Source organism: Oncorhynchus kisutch, linkage group LG1 (genome assembly GCF_002021735.2).
Source record: "Oncorhynchus kisutch isolate 150728-3 linkage group LG1, Okis_V2, whole genome shotgun sequence".
Classification (NCBI taxonomy): domain Eukaryota; kingdom Metazoa; phylum Chordata; class Actinopteri; order Salmoniformes; family Salmonidae; genus Oncorhynchus; species Oncorhynchus kisutch.
Genome location: NC_034174.2, coordinates 25,167,029 through 25,183,856, shown reverse-complemented (window position 1 = coordinate 25,183,856; position 16,828 = coordinate 25,167,029). Strand labels below are relative to the sequence as shown.

At 45.2% G+C, this 16,828-nt stretch overlaps 1 protein-coding gene across 1 annotated transcript in view; it reads left to right on the top strand.

Moving 5' to 3' along the window:
- Positions 1–16,065, top strand: part of LOC109875998 (interferon-induced GTP-binding protein Mx2) — a 33,357-nt gene extending 17,292 nt beyond the window's left edge. Inside the window, exons 6-12 of the mRNA XM_031806132.1 lie at positions 10,836–10,914; positions 11,182–11,304; positions 11,389–11,527; positions 11,811–11,969; positions 13,051–13,127; positions 13,250–13,531; positions 13,631–16,065. Of these exons, the coding sequence (XP_031661992.1) occupies positions 10,836–10,914; positions 11,182–11,304; positions 11,389–11,527; positions 11,811–11,969; positions 13,051–13,127; positions 13,250–13,531; positions 13,631–13,855 (1,084 nt within the window). The 3' untranslated portion in view covers positions 13,856–16,065. The remainder of the gene's footprint in view (positions 1–10,835; positions 10,915–11,181; positions 11,305–11,388; positions 11,528–11,810; positions 11,970–13,050; positions 13,128–13,249; positions 13,532–13,630) is intronic.
- The last annotated feature ends 763 nt before the right edge of the window (positions 16,066–16,828 follow it).

Genomic DNA, 16,828 nt, shown 5'->3' with positions numbered 1-16,828 from the left:
CCGAATATCAATGCAGTGTCATTACCTAGCTAGCACAACAGGTAGCTATTGAATCATGCTAACAATTTAGCTAACGTATGCAATTATGGAGAGTGAATTAAAGTATTGCTAGCTAGATATCTAGCTTCCAGACGCTTGATGTGAACTGGGGACCCCGATCAGACACTATATCCTCAGGCACCCCATAGTGCCGGAAAACGTGTGTAAACAGGGCCTCTGCAGTTTGTAAGGCCGTAGGGAGACCGGGCAAAGGGAGGAGACGACAGTACTTCGAAAACCGATCCACAACGACCAGGAGCGTGGTGTAACCCTGTGAAGTTGGAAGATCAGTCAAAAAAAATCCACCAACGAGGCCTCCCGGGTGGCGCAGTGGTTAAGGGTGCTGTACTGCAGCGCCAGCTGTTTATTTATTTATTTTACCTTTATTTAACCAGGTAGGCAAGTTGAGAACAAGTTCTCATTTACAATTGCGACCTGGCCAAGATAAAGCAAAGCAGTTCGACAGATAAAACGACACAGAGTTACACATGGAGTAAAAACAAACATACAGTCAATAATGCAGTATAAACAAGTCTATATACAATGTGAGGTGAGAAGGGAGGTAAAGGCAAAAAAGGCCATGATGGCAAAGTAAATACAATATAGCAAGTAAAATACTGGAATGGTAGTTTTGCAATGGAAGAATGTGCAAAGTAGAAATAAAAAATAATGGGGTGCAAAGGAGCAAAATAAATAAATAAATTAAAATTAAATACAGTTGGGAAAGAGGTAGTTGTTTGGGCTAAATTATAGGTGGGCTATGTACAGGTGCAGTAATCTGTGAGCTGCTCTGACAGTTGGTGCTTAAAGCTAGTGAGGGAGATAAGTGTTTCCAGTTTCAGAGATTTTTGTAGTTCGTTCCAGTCATTGGCAGCAGAGAACTGGAAGGAGAGGCGGCCAAAGAAAGAATTGGTTTTGGGGGTGACTAGAGAGATATACCTGCTGGAGCGTGTGCTACAGGTGGGAGATGCTATGGTGACCAGCGAGCTGAGATAAGGGGGGACTTTACCTCGCAGGGTCTTGTAGATGACATGGAGCCAGTGGGTTTGGCGACGAGTATGAAGCGAGGGCCAGCCAACGAGAGCGTACAGGTCGCAATGGTGGGTAGTATATGGGGCTTTGGTGATAAAACGGATTGCACTGTGATAGACTGCATCCAATTTGTTGAGTAGGGTATTGGAGGCTATTTTGTAAATGACATCGCCAAAGTCGAGGATTGGTAGGATGGTCAGTTTTACAAGGGTATGTTTGGCAGCATGAGTGAAGGATGCTTTGTTGCGAAATAGGAAGCCAATTCTAGATTTAACTTTGGATTGGAGATGTTTGATATGGGTCTGGAAGGAGAGTTTACAGCCTAACCAGACACCTAAGTATTTGTAGTTGTCCACGTATTCTAAGTCAGAGCCGTCCAGAGTAGTGATGATGGACAGGCGGGTAGGTGCAGGTAGCGATCGGTTGAAGAGCATGCATTTAGTTTTACTTGTATTTAAGAGCAATTGGAGGCCACGGAAGGAGAGTTGTATGGCATTGAAGCTTGCCTGGAGGGTTGTTAACACAGTGTCCAAAGAAGGGCCGGAAGTATACAGAATGGTGTCGTCTGCGTAGAGGTGGATCAGGGACTCACCAGCAGCAAGAGCGACCTCATTGATGTATACAGAGAAGAGAGTCGGTCCAAGAATTGAACCCTGTGGCACCCCCATAGAGACTGCCAGAGGTCCGGACAGCAGACCCTCCGATTTGACACACTGAACTCTATCAGAGAAGTAGTTGGTGAACCAGGCGAGGCAATCATTTGAGAAACCAAGGCTGTCGAGTCTGCCGATGAGGATATGGTGATTGACAGAGTCGAAAGCCTTGGCCAGATCAATGAATACGGCTGCACAGTAATGTTTCTTATCGATGGCGGTTAAGATATCGTTTAGGACCTTGAGCGTGGCTGAGGTGCACCCATGACCAGCTCTGAAACCGGATTGCATAGCAGAGAAGGTATGGTGAGATTCGAAATGGTCGGTAATCTGTTTGTTGACTTGGCTTTCGAAGACCTTAGAAAGGCACGGTAGGATAGATATAGGTCTGTAGCAGTTTGGGTCAAGAGTGTCCCCCCCTTTGAAGAGGGGGATGACCGCAGCTGCTTTCCAATCTTTGGGAATCTCAGACGACACGGAAGAGAGGTTGAACAGGCTAGTAATAGGGGTGGCAACAATTTCGGCAGATAATTTTAGGAAGAAAGGGTCCAGATTGTCTAGCCCGGCTGATTTGTAGGGGTCCAGATTTTGCAGCTCTTTCAGAACATCAGCTGAATGGATTTGGGAGAAGGAGAAATGGGGAAGGCTTGGGCGAGTTGCTGTTGGGGGTGCAGTGCTGTTGTCCGGGGTAGGAGTAGCCAGGTGGAAAGCATGGCCAGCCGTAGAAAAATGCTTATTGAAATTCTCAATTATGGTGGATTTATCAGTGGTGACAGTGTTTCCTATCTTCAGTGCAGTGGGCAGCTGGGAGGAGGTGTTCTTATTCTCCATGGACTTTACAGTGTCCCAGAACTTTTTTGAGTTAGTGTTGCAGGAAGCAAATTTCTGCTTGAAAAAGCTAGCCTTGGCTTTTCTAACTGCCTGTGTATAATGATTTCTAGCTTCCCTGAACAGCTGCATATCACGGGGGCTGTTCGATGCTAATGCAGAACGCCATAGGATGTTTTTGTGTTGGTTAAGGGCAGTCAGGTCTGGGGAGAACCAAGGGCTATATCTGTTCCTGGTTCTAAATTTCTTAAATGGGGCATGTTTATTTAAGATGGTTAGGAAGGCATTTTTAAAAAATATCCAGGCATCCTCTACTGACGGGATGAGATCAATATCCTTCCAGGATACCCCGGCCAGGTCGATTAGAAAGGCCTGCTCGCAGAAGTGTTTCAGGGAGCGTTTTACAGTGATGAGTGGAGGTCGTTTGACCGCTGACCCATTACGGATGCAGGCAATGAGGCAGTGATCGCTGAGATCTTGGTTGAAGACAGCAGAGGTGTATTTAGAGGGGAAGTTGGTTAGGATGATATCTATGAGGGTGCCCGTGTTTAAGGTTTTGGGGAGGTACCTGGTAGGTTCATTGATTATTTGTGTGAGATTGAGGGCATCAAGTTTAGATTGTAGGATGGCTGGGGTGTTAAGCATGTTCCAGTTTAGGTCGCCTAGCAGCACGAACTCTGAAGATAGATGGGGGGCAATCAGTTCACATATGGTGTCCAGAGCACAGCTGGGGGCAGAGGGTGGTCTATAGCAGGCGGCAACGGTGAGAGACTTGTTTTTAGAGAGGTGGATTTTTAAAAGTAGAAGTTCGAATTGTTTGGGTACAGACCTGGATAGTAGGACAGAACTCTGCAGGCTATCTTTGCAGTAGATTGCAACACCGCCCCCTTTGGCAGTTCTATCTTGTCTGAAAATGTTGTAGTTTGGAATTAAAATGTCTGAGTTTTTGGTGGTCTTCCTAAGCCAGGATTCAGACACAGCTAGAACATCCGGGTTGGCAGAGTGTGCTAAAGCAGTGAATAGAACAAACTTAGGGAGGAGGCTTCTAATGTTAACATGCATGAAACCAAGGCTATTACGGTTACAGAAGTCGTCAAAAGAGAGCGCCTGGGGAATAGGAGTGGAGCTAGGCACTGCAGGGCCTGGATTCACCTCTACATCGCCAGAGGAACATAGGAGGAGTAGAATAAGGGTACGGCTAAAAGCTATGAGAATTGGTCGTCTAGAACGTCTGGAACATAGAGTAAAAGGAGGTTTCTGGGGGCGATAAAATAGCATCAAGGTATAATGTACAGACAAATGTATGGTAGGATGTGAATACAGTGGAGGTAAACCTAGGTATTGAGTGATGAAGAGAGAGATATTGTCTCTAGAAACATCGTTGAAACCAGGAGATGTCATTGCATGTGTGGGTGGTGGAACTAATAGGTTGGATAAGGTATAGTGAGCAGGACTAGCGGCTCTACAGTGAAATAAGCCAATAAACACTAACCAGAACAGAAATGGACAAGACATATTGACATTAAGGAGAGGCATGCTTAGTCGAGTGATCAAAAGGGTCCGGTGAGTGGAGAGGTTGGTTGGTGATTTAGACAGCTAGCCAGGGCATCGGTAGCAAGCTAGCATAGGATGGAGGTCTGTTGTTAGCCACCTCCTGCGCTCCGTCAGTAGATTAGTGGGGTTCCGTGTGGTAGAGGGGATCAATCCAGATCACACAACAACAACAAAAATAAAAACAATAGATATAGTTATAGAGGCCCAAGAAGAAAACATAATAATAATAATAAAAAATAAAATAAATAAAAAAATAAAAAAATAAAAATTGTCCGATTGTCTATTCAGATAGCAGCCGGTAAGACAGCTAACGGTTAGCAGGCCGCAGATGGGCGTTCAGGTAACGTCGCGACGGAGGAGCCAGCCGAATAACCCCTTCGGGTAGATAACGTCGGCAGTCCAGTTGTGAAGGCCCGGTGGGGCTCCGCGAAGGCAGCAAAACGGGTCCGGATAGGCGACTGCAGCCCAGGTGCGATTGATGGAACTCAGGAGTGATTGACGGAGCTTGCTAGCTCCGGAACAATTGATGTTTGCTCCGGAATCGACGAAGGCCGATAGTCACACGGATAGCAGCTAGCTAGCTGTGAGATCCGGGCATGAATGTCCAGAGAGCAGTCGAAATCCAGGGACATGGAGAGAAAAATTGGTCCGGTATGCTCCGCTCCGAGCCGCGCTGCGCCGTACAGAACTGGCGATAGACTTTCGAGCCAAAGGATAGCCGATGACCACAAACCGTGGTTAGCTGAACACCAACGACTTACCAGTAAAGGAGCCAACTAGCTTCTGAACTAGCTTCTGGATTAGCTTCTGGCTAGTTTCAGGCTAGCTTCTTGGAGTTTCTGGCTAGCTTCTTGGAGGATTACAGATCTGAGGTAAATAATACTTTTTTATAAACATACATTGGTGAGGCGGGTTGCAGGAGAGTGTTTTGAAGATGAGTTGATGGAAAATAAAAATAAAATGTATGTGAAAAAGTTGTAAATATATATATATACAGGACACGACAAGACGAGGACAAAAGACGTCTGAACTGCTATGCCACCTTGGAGATAGTGCCACCAGGGACCCTGGGTTTGTGCCCAGGGACCCTGGGTTTGTGCCCTGTCGTAACCGGCCACGACCGGCAGGTCCGTGGGCCGACGCACAATTGGCCTAGCGTCGTCCGGATTAGGGAGGGCTTGGCCGGTAGGGATATCCTTGTCTTATCGCGCACCAGCGACTCCTGTGGCGGGCCGGGCGCAGTGCGCGCTAACCAAGGTTTCCAGGTGCACGGTGTTTCCTCCGCCACATTGGTGCGGCTGGCTTCTGGGTTGGATGCGCGCTGTGTTTAGAAGCAGTGCGGCTTGGTTGGGTTGTGTATCGGAGGACCCATGACTTTCAACCTTCGTCTCTCCCGAGCCCGTACGGGAGTTGTAGCGATGAGACAAGATAGTAGCTACTAAAACATTTGGATACCACGAAATTGGGGACAAAAAGGGGTAACATTTAAAAAATAATAATAATAATCCACCGACAGGTGCGACCACGGCTGTTGTGGAACGGGTAAAGGTTGTAGCTTACCTCTGGGCAGGTGTCTAGGAGCCTTGCGCTGGGTGCACATCGAGCAGGAGGAAACATAAATCCTCACGTCCTTAGCTAAAGTGGGCCACCAGTACCTCCCATCTTGACAGCGCATCGTCCGACCTATCCCAGGATGACCAGAGGGTGATGTGTGAGCCCAATAGGTCATTCGGTCGCGGACAGCAGACAGAACGTACAGACGACCAGCTGGACACTCAGGGGGAGAGGGCTCTGCATGTGACGCCCGCTCAATGTCCGCGTCCAGCTCCCACGCTACTGGCGCCACCAAACAAGAAGATGGGAGTGGGATCCATGGACCGCTCCTCTGTGTTATATAGCCGAGACAATGCGTCTGCCTTAATGTTCTGGGAGCCTGGTCTGTAAGAAAGAGTAAACACAAAACGAGTGAAAAACATGGCCCACCTTGCCTGGCGAGGATTCAGTCTCTTCGCCTCCCGGATGTACTCCAGATTGTGGTGGTCAGTCCAGATGAGAAGGGTGTGTTTAGCCCCCTCAAGCCAATGCCTCCACGCCTTCAAGGCTTTTACCACAGCTAACAGCTCCCGGTCCCCCACATCATAGTTTCGCTCCGCCGGACTGAGCTTCTTCCAAAAGAAAGCACGGGGCGAAGCTTCAGTGGCTCACCCGAACGCTGAGAGAGCACTGCTCCTATCCCAGCTTCGTATGCGTCCACCTCCACTATGAATGGCAGAGAGGGATCCGGATGAGCCAACACAGGTATCGAGGTAAACAGAGTCTTCAAGTGCCCAAAAGCTCTGTTCGCCTCAGCCGACCACTGCAAGCGCACCAGGCCCCCCCTTTAGCAGTGAGGTAATGGGAGCAGCAACCTGACCAAAACCCCGATAAACCTCCAGGAGTAATTGGCAAACCCTAAAAAAAACGCTGCACCTCCTTTACCGTGGTTGGAGTCGGCCAATTACGCACGGCTGCAATGTGGTCGCTCTCCATTTCCACTCCTGATGTGGAAATCCGATGCCCTGGGAAGGAGATGGATTGTTGGAAGAACAAGCATTTCTCAGCCTTGACATATAGATCATGCTCCAACAGGCGACCAAGCACCCTGCTCACCAGGGACACATGCTCGGCGCGTGTAGAGGAGTATATCAGGATATCATCGATATACACCACTACACCCTGCCCGTGCCGGTCCCTGAAGATCTCATCTACAAATGATTGGAAGACTGATGGAGCATTCACCAACCCATATGGCATGACAAGGTACTCATAATGACCTGAGGTGGTGCTAAATGCGGTCTTCCACCCTCCGAATACGCACCAGGTGGTACGCACTCCTGAGATCCAATTTAGTGAAAAGGTGTGCCCCGTGCATTGACTCATTAACCGGAGTTATCAGAGGTAGCAGGTAACTATATTTCACCGTGATTTTATTGAGACCTCGATAATCAATGCACGGGGGCGTAAACCACCATCCTTCTTTTTCACAAAAAAGAAACTCAAGGAGACAGGTGAAATGGATGGCTGAATGTACCCCTGACACAGGGATTCAGAGACATATGTCTCCATAGCCACCGTCTCCGCTTGCGACAGGGGATACACATGACTCCTGGGATATGCAGCATCTACCAGGAGATCTATCGCACAATCCCCCCGTCGATGGGGTGGTAATTGAGTCGCCTTCTTTTTATAGAAGGCGAGAGCCAAATCGGCATATTCTGGGGGAATGCGCACGGTGGAGACCTGGTCTGGACTTTCCACCGTAGTAGCACCAATGGAAACCCCTAAACACCTACCTGAGCACTCTCGCGACCACCCCGTGAGAGCCCTCTGTGGCCAAGAAACAGTGGGGTTATGACAAGCTAACCAGGGTAGGCCTAGCACTACAGAATACGTAGGAGAATCAGTAAGGAAAAGACTAATCTTCTCCTTGTGACCCTCCTGCGTTATCATACACAAAGGTGCGGTGACCTCCCTGATAAACCCTGACCCTAATGGTCGACTATCTAAGGCATGAATAGGGAAAGGCATATCCACAGAAACAATAGGGATCCCTGAACTATGAGCTAAACTTTTATTAATGAAATTCCCAGCCGCGCCTGACTCTACTAGCGCCTTAAACTGGGAATGCAGGGGGGGGGGGGGGGGGATCAGGAAATGTGACAGAGACAAACATTAGTGTAACAGAGGGCTCTGGGTGATAATGGTGTCTACTCACCTGGGGTGATGCCAGAGTGCCCTGCCTGCCTTCTCTATTCCCAGAGGAACCAACCCGGCACCGACCAGCAGTGTGCCCTCTGCGACCATAGATGGTGCTCGAGCGGGAACCCCCTCCGGTCTCCCTGCGCACCATCCCTCCCAATTCCATAGGTTCGGGAGAGAGGGTGCGGGAGGATGGAACAACCAGACCCCGATCTAGACGTCCACGAGTAGCCAGCATGTTGTCCAGCCTGAATGACATGTCCACCAGCTGGTCAAAGGTGAGGGTGGTGTCTCTACAGGCCAGCTCCCGACGGACGTCCTCGCGTAGACTACAATAACGGTAATGGTCGATCAGGGCCCTGTTGCTCCATCCAGCGCCAGGAGCCAGGTTCCTAAACTCCAGAGCAAACTCCTGTGCACTCCTCGTCTCCTGACTCAGATGATAGAGGCACTCACCCGCCGCTCTGCAGTCGGGTGGGTGATCGAATACTGTCCTGAAATGGCAGGTGAACTCCTCAAAATGGTCCAACGCCGCATCCTCCTCTCTACACACAGCGCTGGCCCACTCCAGGGCTTTCCCGGTCAGGCATGAGATGAGGGCGCAACTCTTCTCACGGTCCGATGGTACTGGGGAGACAGTGGCCAGATACAAGTTCAGTTTAAGGAGAAAACCCTGGCACCGGCAGTATCTCCGTTGTATCCCGTGGGTAGGGATAAATGGATCTTGTTAGGTTCAGGAGGAGAAAAGGCGTTCAAGGGAGATCCCGGTTGTGGTGGTGGAGGCGCTGGAGAAACTCCCTGTCTCTCCCAGCGGTCCATATTCTGGACAATGGGATCCATGGCAGCGCTCAGACTGTCAATCTCCTCCGCTTGTTCCATGATGCGTTCCTCCACCTCCATGAGCGAAGTGTCTTCTCCTGCTGACTTCATATTTTTGGTCAGAGATTCTGTCAGAATCGTGTGTATAGGTGGCACGGAAGTCAGGCGCAGGAGAGTCAAACGGAGTGTAAATGGTGTCTTTTAATAAATGCCCACTTAACATGCTCCAAACACTAATATGTACATACATAAATAAATAAACATGGGTACGAGGACCTGTTGCGCACCTATACAACCATAAAACAACACTGACATAAAACAATCTCTGACAAAGACATGAGGGGAAACAGAGGGTTAAATACACAACAGGTAATGAATGGGATTGAAACCAGGTGTGTGGGAAGACAAGACAAAACCAATGGAAAATTAAAAATGGATCAATGATGGCTAGAAGACCGGTGACGTCGACCGACGAGCACCGCCCAAACAAGGAGAGGCAACGACTTCGGTAGAAGTCCAGCTACGTACCCCCTCTAGCACCAGGGTCAGCTCACTCTCAAATGTTGTTTTTTGCCATCATGTTAAGCCTGCCACACACACACTATACAATACATTTATTAAACATAAGAATGAGTGTGAGTTTTTGTCACAACCCGGCTCATGGGAAGTGACAAAGAGCTCTTATAGGACCAGGGCACAAATAATAATAATCAATCATTTTTCTCTTTATTTAACCATCTTACATATAAAACCTTATTTGTTCATTGAAAATTGTGAATAACTCACCACAGGTTAATGAGAAGGGTGCGCCCGAAAGGATGCTCATAACTCTGCAATGTTGGGTTGTATTGGAGAGAGTCTCAGTCTTAAATTATTTTCCACACACAGTCTGTGCCTGTATTTAGTTTTCATGCTAGTGAGGGCCAAGAATCCACTTTCACATAGGTATGTGGTTGCAACGGGCATCAGTGTCTTAACGGCACGATTTGCCAAGGCAGGATACTCTGAGCGCAGCCCAATCCAGAAATCTGGCAGTGGCTTCTGATTAAATTAAATTTTCACAGAACCGCATGTTGAAATTTCGATGAGGCTCTCTTGTTCACGTAGACTGGATGCAGGGCATGAAAGGGATAACGAATCCAGTTGTTTGTGTCATCCGTTTCGGGAAAGTACCTGCGTAATTGCGTACCCAACTCACTCAGGTGTTTCTCTATATCACATTTGACATTGTCCATAAGCTTGAGTTCATTTGCACACAAACAAATCATAGAATGATGGAAAGACCTGTGTGTTGTCCTTGTTAATGCAGACAGAGAAGAGCTCCAACTTCTTAATCATAGCCTCAATTTTGTCCCGCACATTGAATATAGTTGCGGAGAGTCCCTGTAATCCTAGATTCAGATCATTGAGGCGAGAAAAAATATCACCCAGATAGACCAGTCGTGTGAGAAACTCGTCATCATGCAAGCGGTCAGTAAAGAAAACTTTAAGCTCGTCTCTCAATTCAAAAGAACGTGTCAATACTTTGCCCCTTGATAACCAGCGCACTTCTGTATGTTATAAAAACGTTACATGCCCATATCATTGCATTGTGCAGAAAACACATGAGAGTTCAGGGGCCTTGCTTTAACAAAGTTAAACTAGATGGTTTACTAGATGGTTTAATTTTATTTTTGTCAGTGAAACGAGGCTACTCAGGCGAGAAAAAAACCTTACCCAAATGTATAGCCCTGTTGGAAAATATAACTGTTTAAAAATGTGAAGAATTATATATATTTTTTATCAATCATTTTTATTTGGCGTACCCCCAACGGCATTGCGCGTACCCCAGTTTGGGAATACCTGGACTAGACCATAAAGCAACACACACAGACATGCATTTCCAAGCAACACTATTGCCACCTTCTGGTTTGAGTTATTTGAACAATTCTGACTGGTTAATGACTTCAAAGTCTTTGCTGTGTGAGCACAAAAGAGAGTGACTGTGACATTCTGTTCAGAGTTTTGTTGATGGAAAACGTCTGAAAATCCTACCGGTGTGTTTTTAGGCTGTCTCCCCTATAATTTTCAGATCTGTGTTGTTGTTGTTGTTGTCTTATTGTCTGACAAATGCATCAACATTTTCTGAAAGGTTTGCATTGTGTTTTCACATTTTCTCTATCCTTTATGTAGCACACTTTATGATGAGGGGCATGCCACCATCCCTAAACTGGCGGAGAAATTAACTCTTGAACTAGTGCAACATATCGAGGTGAATTCCTCTTACATTATGATGTCCCTGTACCTCTCTGTACCTCTCTGCACCTCCCTGTACCTCCCTGTACCTCCCTGTACCTCTCTGTACCTCCCTGTACCTCCCTGTACCTCTCTGTACCTCCCTGTACCTCCCTGTACCTCTCTGTACCTCCCTGTACCTCCCTGTACCTCTCTGTACCTCTCTGGCTTTATGTGAATATACCGTGATTATTTGCAGGGTGTATTGTTATATGCTTGTTTGAATGTTTTTCTTTGTGTTTAGAAATCCATGCCTCGTCTAAAAGAGCAGATTGAGGAAAAGCTGGAGGAGACACGCACCGCTCTGGAGAAATGTGGTAACGGACCCCCTGAAGACCCAAAAGAGCGGCTGTATTTTCTGATCGATGTGAGTCCCTGAAGCTCAAAGCAATCATAGTCCCTCATTCTTAGGATACACTGACATGTGATACTTCCTCTTTCCGTGTGGCAGAAAGTGACTTTGTTCACCCAGGATGCAATTAACCTGAGCACTGGGGAGGAGCTGAAAAGTGGAGACATCAATGTCTTCTCCACACTCAGAACAGAGTTTGGGAAATGGAAGGCACACGTGGATCGCTCTGGAAAGAACTGTGAGTACACAATTCTCATACACCAATCAAACATTGGCCATAAATACTGGGTCAGGAAGTTTGGTAACCGAGAGTTGCCATTTATGTCAAAATGTTTTCTTTTCCTGTGTCATCCAAGACAAACAAAATATCATAATATCATATAGTTGTAGATTGTTAACATAGATGTATAAAATTAATGAAGCCTCATAGCATCTTTCTTGTGAATCTAAAATCGCATTGAATGCTTACACTCACACGTTTAGGTTAAACAACAGGATAATGTGGATGCCTCATATTGCAGTTAAAAAGAAGATTGAAAAAGAAGTGGATGATTATGAGAAGACGTACCGTGGAAGGGAGCTCCCAGGGTTCATCAACTACAAGACCTTTGAGGTGATTGTGAAGGACCAGATCAAACAACTGGAAGAACCAGCAGTCAAGAAGCTGAAAGAGTTATCAGGTACAGTATTGAGTACATGGATTCTTTTTTTTTTAACTTATCCTGAAACCCAGTCATTGGGTTTGATTCAACCATGAAGCCACCAAAATGATTTACATCCAAGAATGTAGTCTATCTTTGAGTTTGGTAGTAGTTTTGAGTCCTACCGATGTCAGATCTTAGTTTGACCAGTATTGTTGCAGCAAAATGTTCCTACAGCAACAGGATCTCAACATTTAGTCCATAATGTTGCTTGATTGGTGGTTAGGCTATCAGCTGGCCAAAATTAGGCTACATGCAAAATGCCTATTTGTTTATTTGGATCCCCATTAACTTTTGCAGAAGCAGCAGCTACTCTTCCTGGGGTCCATAAGAAACACATAATATGACAAGTAACAAAATAGTGATACACAGATAAACAAGGACAGTCACAGAAATGTTAAATACAACAATATACAAACAATACAATTAAACTGTCACGACTCCGACCGAAGGACACTCCCCTTCCCGTTCGGGTGGCGCTCGGCGGTCGTCGTCGCCGGCCTACTAGCTGCTACTGATTATTTCCTCCCCCTCCTTATGTGTTGATTGTGTGCACCTGTTTTGTGTTAGGTAGTAGGCTTTATTAGTCAGCCGGCCCGCAGGGTTCCTTGTGCGGGATTAATTATTGTGATCGTCTGTTTGGTGTACTATTGTGCACGTCGATGGGTTTTGTGTTTTCCCATTTTGTGGTTTTTCCCTGGACAGTTTAAGTCCCCCTGTTTGGGGCATTTGTATGTTCAGTATGCCCTGTGTGTTTGTGAGGGTTGGCTTATGTTCAGCGTTTTTTCTCAGTGCATTAAAGTAGCACTCCCCTGAACTCTCTGCTTCCTGCGCCTGACTCCTCACCCACTACACTCAGACCGTTACATAAACAATTATGTGTGTGTGTGCAATACCGTTAATATAACCTTGTGTTATTATGTGTTTTCAGTGGATTTATGTAAATCATGAAGCTCATCTGCATTTCCTGCAGGGCAGGAAAATTCTTAGCAACAAAAGAGTGATCAAATTAAGATCCTACATCTGTATGTATCACAGTGGTGTTTCTTCCCTTTTCTAGATGCTGCTAGGAAGGCGTTCATACTGCTGGCTCAGAACAGCTTCACAGGTTTCCCTATCCTTCTGAAAACAGCAAAGGTAACTGTTTTCAGAACTGTTTCTATATACTTTTCCATATATATTGCCACAGCTGGCCATCAAGTTAAACCTAAACAAGATGCGGAGATAACACATTGAATAACTTGTCTTTTGGCCTTCAGACTAAGATCGAGACCATCAAGCAGGAGAAGGAGTCTATGGCTGAGTCCACGTTGAGGACTCAGTTCAAGATGGAGCTGATAGTGTACACACAGGACAGCACATACAGCTCTAGCCTGAAGAAGAGGAAGAGGGAGGAGGAAGAGTTGGAGGAGGGAGAGTTAGTTAAAAATCATTTAGGGAGTCAGAAAGGGTTCTCTGTCTCTGTAAGGAGTACTGTCAACGGCCTTGACACCCATGCTACCCTACGGGAGATGATGCTGCACCTCAAGTCCTATTATCATGTAAGTCAGGAGTATTTACAGCAGGCTACTGTTAAAAGAAGTTCATTGTCTCATGCCCAAGAGCTGATACACTCCTCTTCGGTTTTTTTTCTTTGCCAGATTGCCAGTCAGCGTCTGGCTGATCAGATTCCCATGGTGATCCGCTACCTGGTGCTGCAGGAGTTTGCTTCCCAGCTGCAGAGGGAGATGCTTCAGACTCTGCAGGAGAAGGACAACATCGAGCAGCTGCTGAAAGAGGACATCGACATCGGCAGCAAGAGGACTGCACTGCAGAGCAAGCTCAAACGCCTGATGAAGGCACGCAACTATCTAGTGGAGTTCTAGTATGGACAGCTGCTTGTTAACATTTAGGATGGTCTTGTCTAACTTCAAATAGGTTGGTTAATGGAAGTAGGCATTGGGGTTTGGGGTAGATTCTGTTATCTAAGTTATAATAAAGTTACTATGCAGTCAAGTTCTTTTATCGTTTTTTTGTTTATAATATTAAACTCAAATGCAGCTAGCCTACCTGGTGGAGTGGAAGCTGCCTGATAGCATTTGGGAACAGAGAAGGAAGTGCAATCTTTTTATTAATAGGCAATGTATAATTTATTTCTGATATCTTCACTTGTGTTTTGTCGTTTATATTTCTGAATATTTTTTATTTTTTTATTTAACGTGCTTCCTCTTTATCATGTTTGGATGGGCCTGTGGGGACCACAGAACATCAACTTACCCACTGGGCAAAAACTGTTTGAATCAACATTGTTTCTACATCATTTCAGCCCTTGTGAAAAAATCCTACAGGATTAGTGATTTTTTTTCAATAGAATCTCGTCACCTCTATCAGAATCCTTTTGGAATCCTATTAGAATCTATTGGAAATAAAAAAAAGTAATCATATTGGATTCTATAGGATTCTCACAGTCCTATAGGATGTTGTGTCACCTGTATTAGAATCCTATTGGAATTATATTGGACAGTTTTTTCCTATTGGGAATCAAAAGTAATCCTATCAGACCCTATACAATTCTTGCAGTCCTATAGGATTGTGTATCACCTCTACCAGAATCCTATTGGAATCCTATATTGGACTAGTTTTTTTCCTATTGTTTTTTTTAACAATACAAAACATCCACAAACAAACAAAAACATACAGACGCACACAAACATTCACATCATCTCCAGCGCCCACCTCAAATGGCACCATTTTGTTTCTCTCCGTCGCCCACACTCTTTCAACATTTAGATTACAAGTATTTAGCTAAACATCTGCTAAACATGTGACAAATACAATTTGATTTGATTAGATAATAAAGCATTTGACCTTTCCATAGTGTTAACGATGCAGGATTGATTGTTTTTTCAGGATAATTGACAAGAACAGCATCATCCAACCAATCGGGTATCTCACAGAAACATCATATGCCATCTCTTGAAATATGGAGAGAGATGGATATTTTTTATTTTTTTCAAACCCTGTCTGCAGATGAAGAGGTCCCAACGAATGTCCCAATATAATAAGGGTACATCATTGTATACCATGGATTATACACTGAACAGAAATAGAAACGCAACATGTAAAGTGTTGGTTCCATGAGCTGAAATAAAAGATCGCAGAAATGTTCCATATGCGCTAAAAGCTTGTCTCTCAAATGTTCAGCACAAATTGGTTTCCAACCCTGTTAGTGAGCATTTCTCCTTTGCCAAGATAATCTATTCACCTGACAGTTGTGGCATATCAAGAAGCTGATTAAACAGCATGATCATTACACAGGTGCACCTTGTGCTGGGGAAAATAAAAGGCCACTCTAAAATTAGCAGTTTTGTCACACAGCACATTGCCACAGATGTCTCAAGTTTTGAGGGAGTGTGCAATAGGCATGCTGACTGCAGGAATGTCCACCAGAGCTGTTGCCAGAGAATTGAATGTACATTTTTGCTTCTTCATCTGCAGGATTGTCTGTGATGGAAACAAGTCATTGTTAGTATATGACACACACTTACTGTTTGTGTGCCGGCCAATGCGATTTTGGTTTCTCTCACCAGAACACACCTCAAATATCTTTTACATTTTCAGAAAATGTTCTTTGATTGCAGAACGCCCATTTTCATCAAGGCTGAAAGGGGCCAATATTGAAGTGGGTGTCCTGTGTGGTTAATTATTTTTTTGAAGAAGTTAAGAGACTAAACTAGGAGTCAGTTTTGTAGTACAATCTATTAAATCCGAGTTAAAGCTCACCGCAAAGGTAGTCAATGCCATTCAATGGAAATTGACAGCTGGCATTGTGAGTGATCAATGAAGACACCATGAGACTGTTCATGAGCTTTTAATTATTGTTGTTGCATTTGTATGTGAATACTTGTTGTATAATTTGCTGGTTGTAAATAATTACAAACATGTTAAAGGCTGTGATAAATGTGTTATTTGTTAGGCTTAGCTAAATTGCAAAATGTAACAATGGAGTGGAAAATATGTTGACAACAACAGCTTCGATTGATTGCAGTGTTATTCAATGTGTAATTCCAATAAAAACATGCTTGGTTAAAACTTTTATCATAACATAAAGAGTATGTGTACTTGTCACGCCTTCAGACAGACCTGTACTCATTCACAGAGGGATGGAACTACCATCCACAGAGCACTGAGCAGAACTGCACTCCCAACCAGTTGTGGGAAATTGGTCATGTGCGATATGGAGGTAATTCATACAACACACAAAGATCATTTTTTAATACATACATTTTGTGTTTTATTCAAGCAACCTGCCTCATTACAGGGCACTGACTTCAACTGGGCGAGCAGAGAGCTTCCATTAGACATCAGCACTGGGGTGCAAGTTCCAGCACTTGCCTGTAACCTAAGTGACAACAAAATGATGACTGCTGCTATAAACCCTAAAGGCCATTCTGAGTCATTTGGCAGAGACATTTATCGACATGTTGTCGACTTTGTACAGGAAATTGTGAGGGAAAGGGAATGTTAGGAAGGTACGGGAAGATTTGGGAAAAGTACGCACACAAGCATACCATTCCAAATACACCAGATAGGAACTCAGGCAGTGAAGGGGTTTGGACGTCTGTTACCTTGATATTTTCTGCTGCACTCTGTTGTCCATTGTTGAGAGAGATCTCATACCACTCTCTTCGTGTTATAATAAATGTTTTATTATAACTAATTTACACCTACTAATTTCAAATTTGAAGTCCCCTGCCCTTTGCCAGTATGTCTTCCAGCTGCTTCTTTCCAAAAGATCACGGTCTCTTGATGGTAAACTCATGCCCCAGACATGACGATGGTCCCCTCAAAAGAGCGGT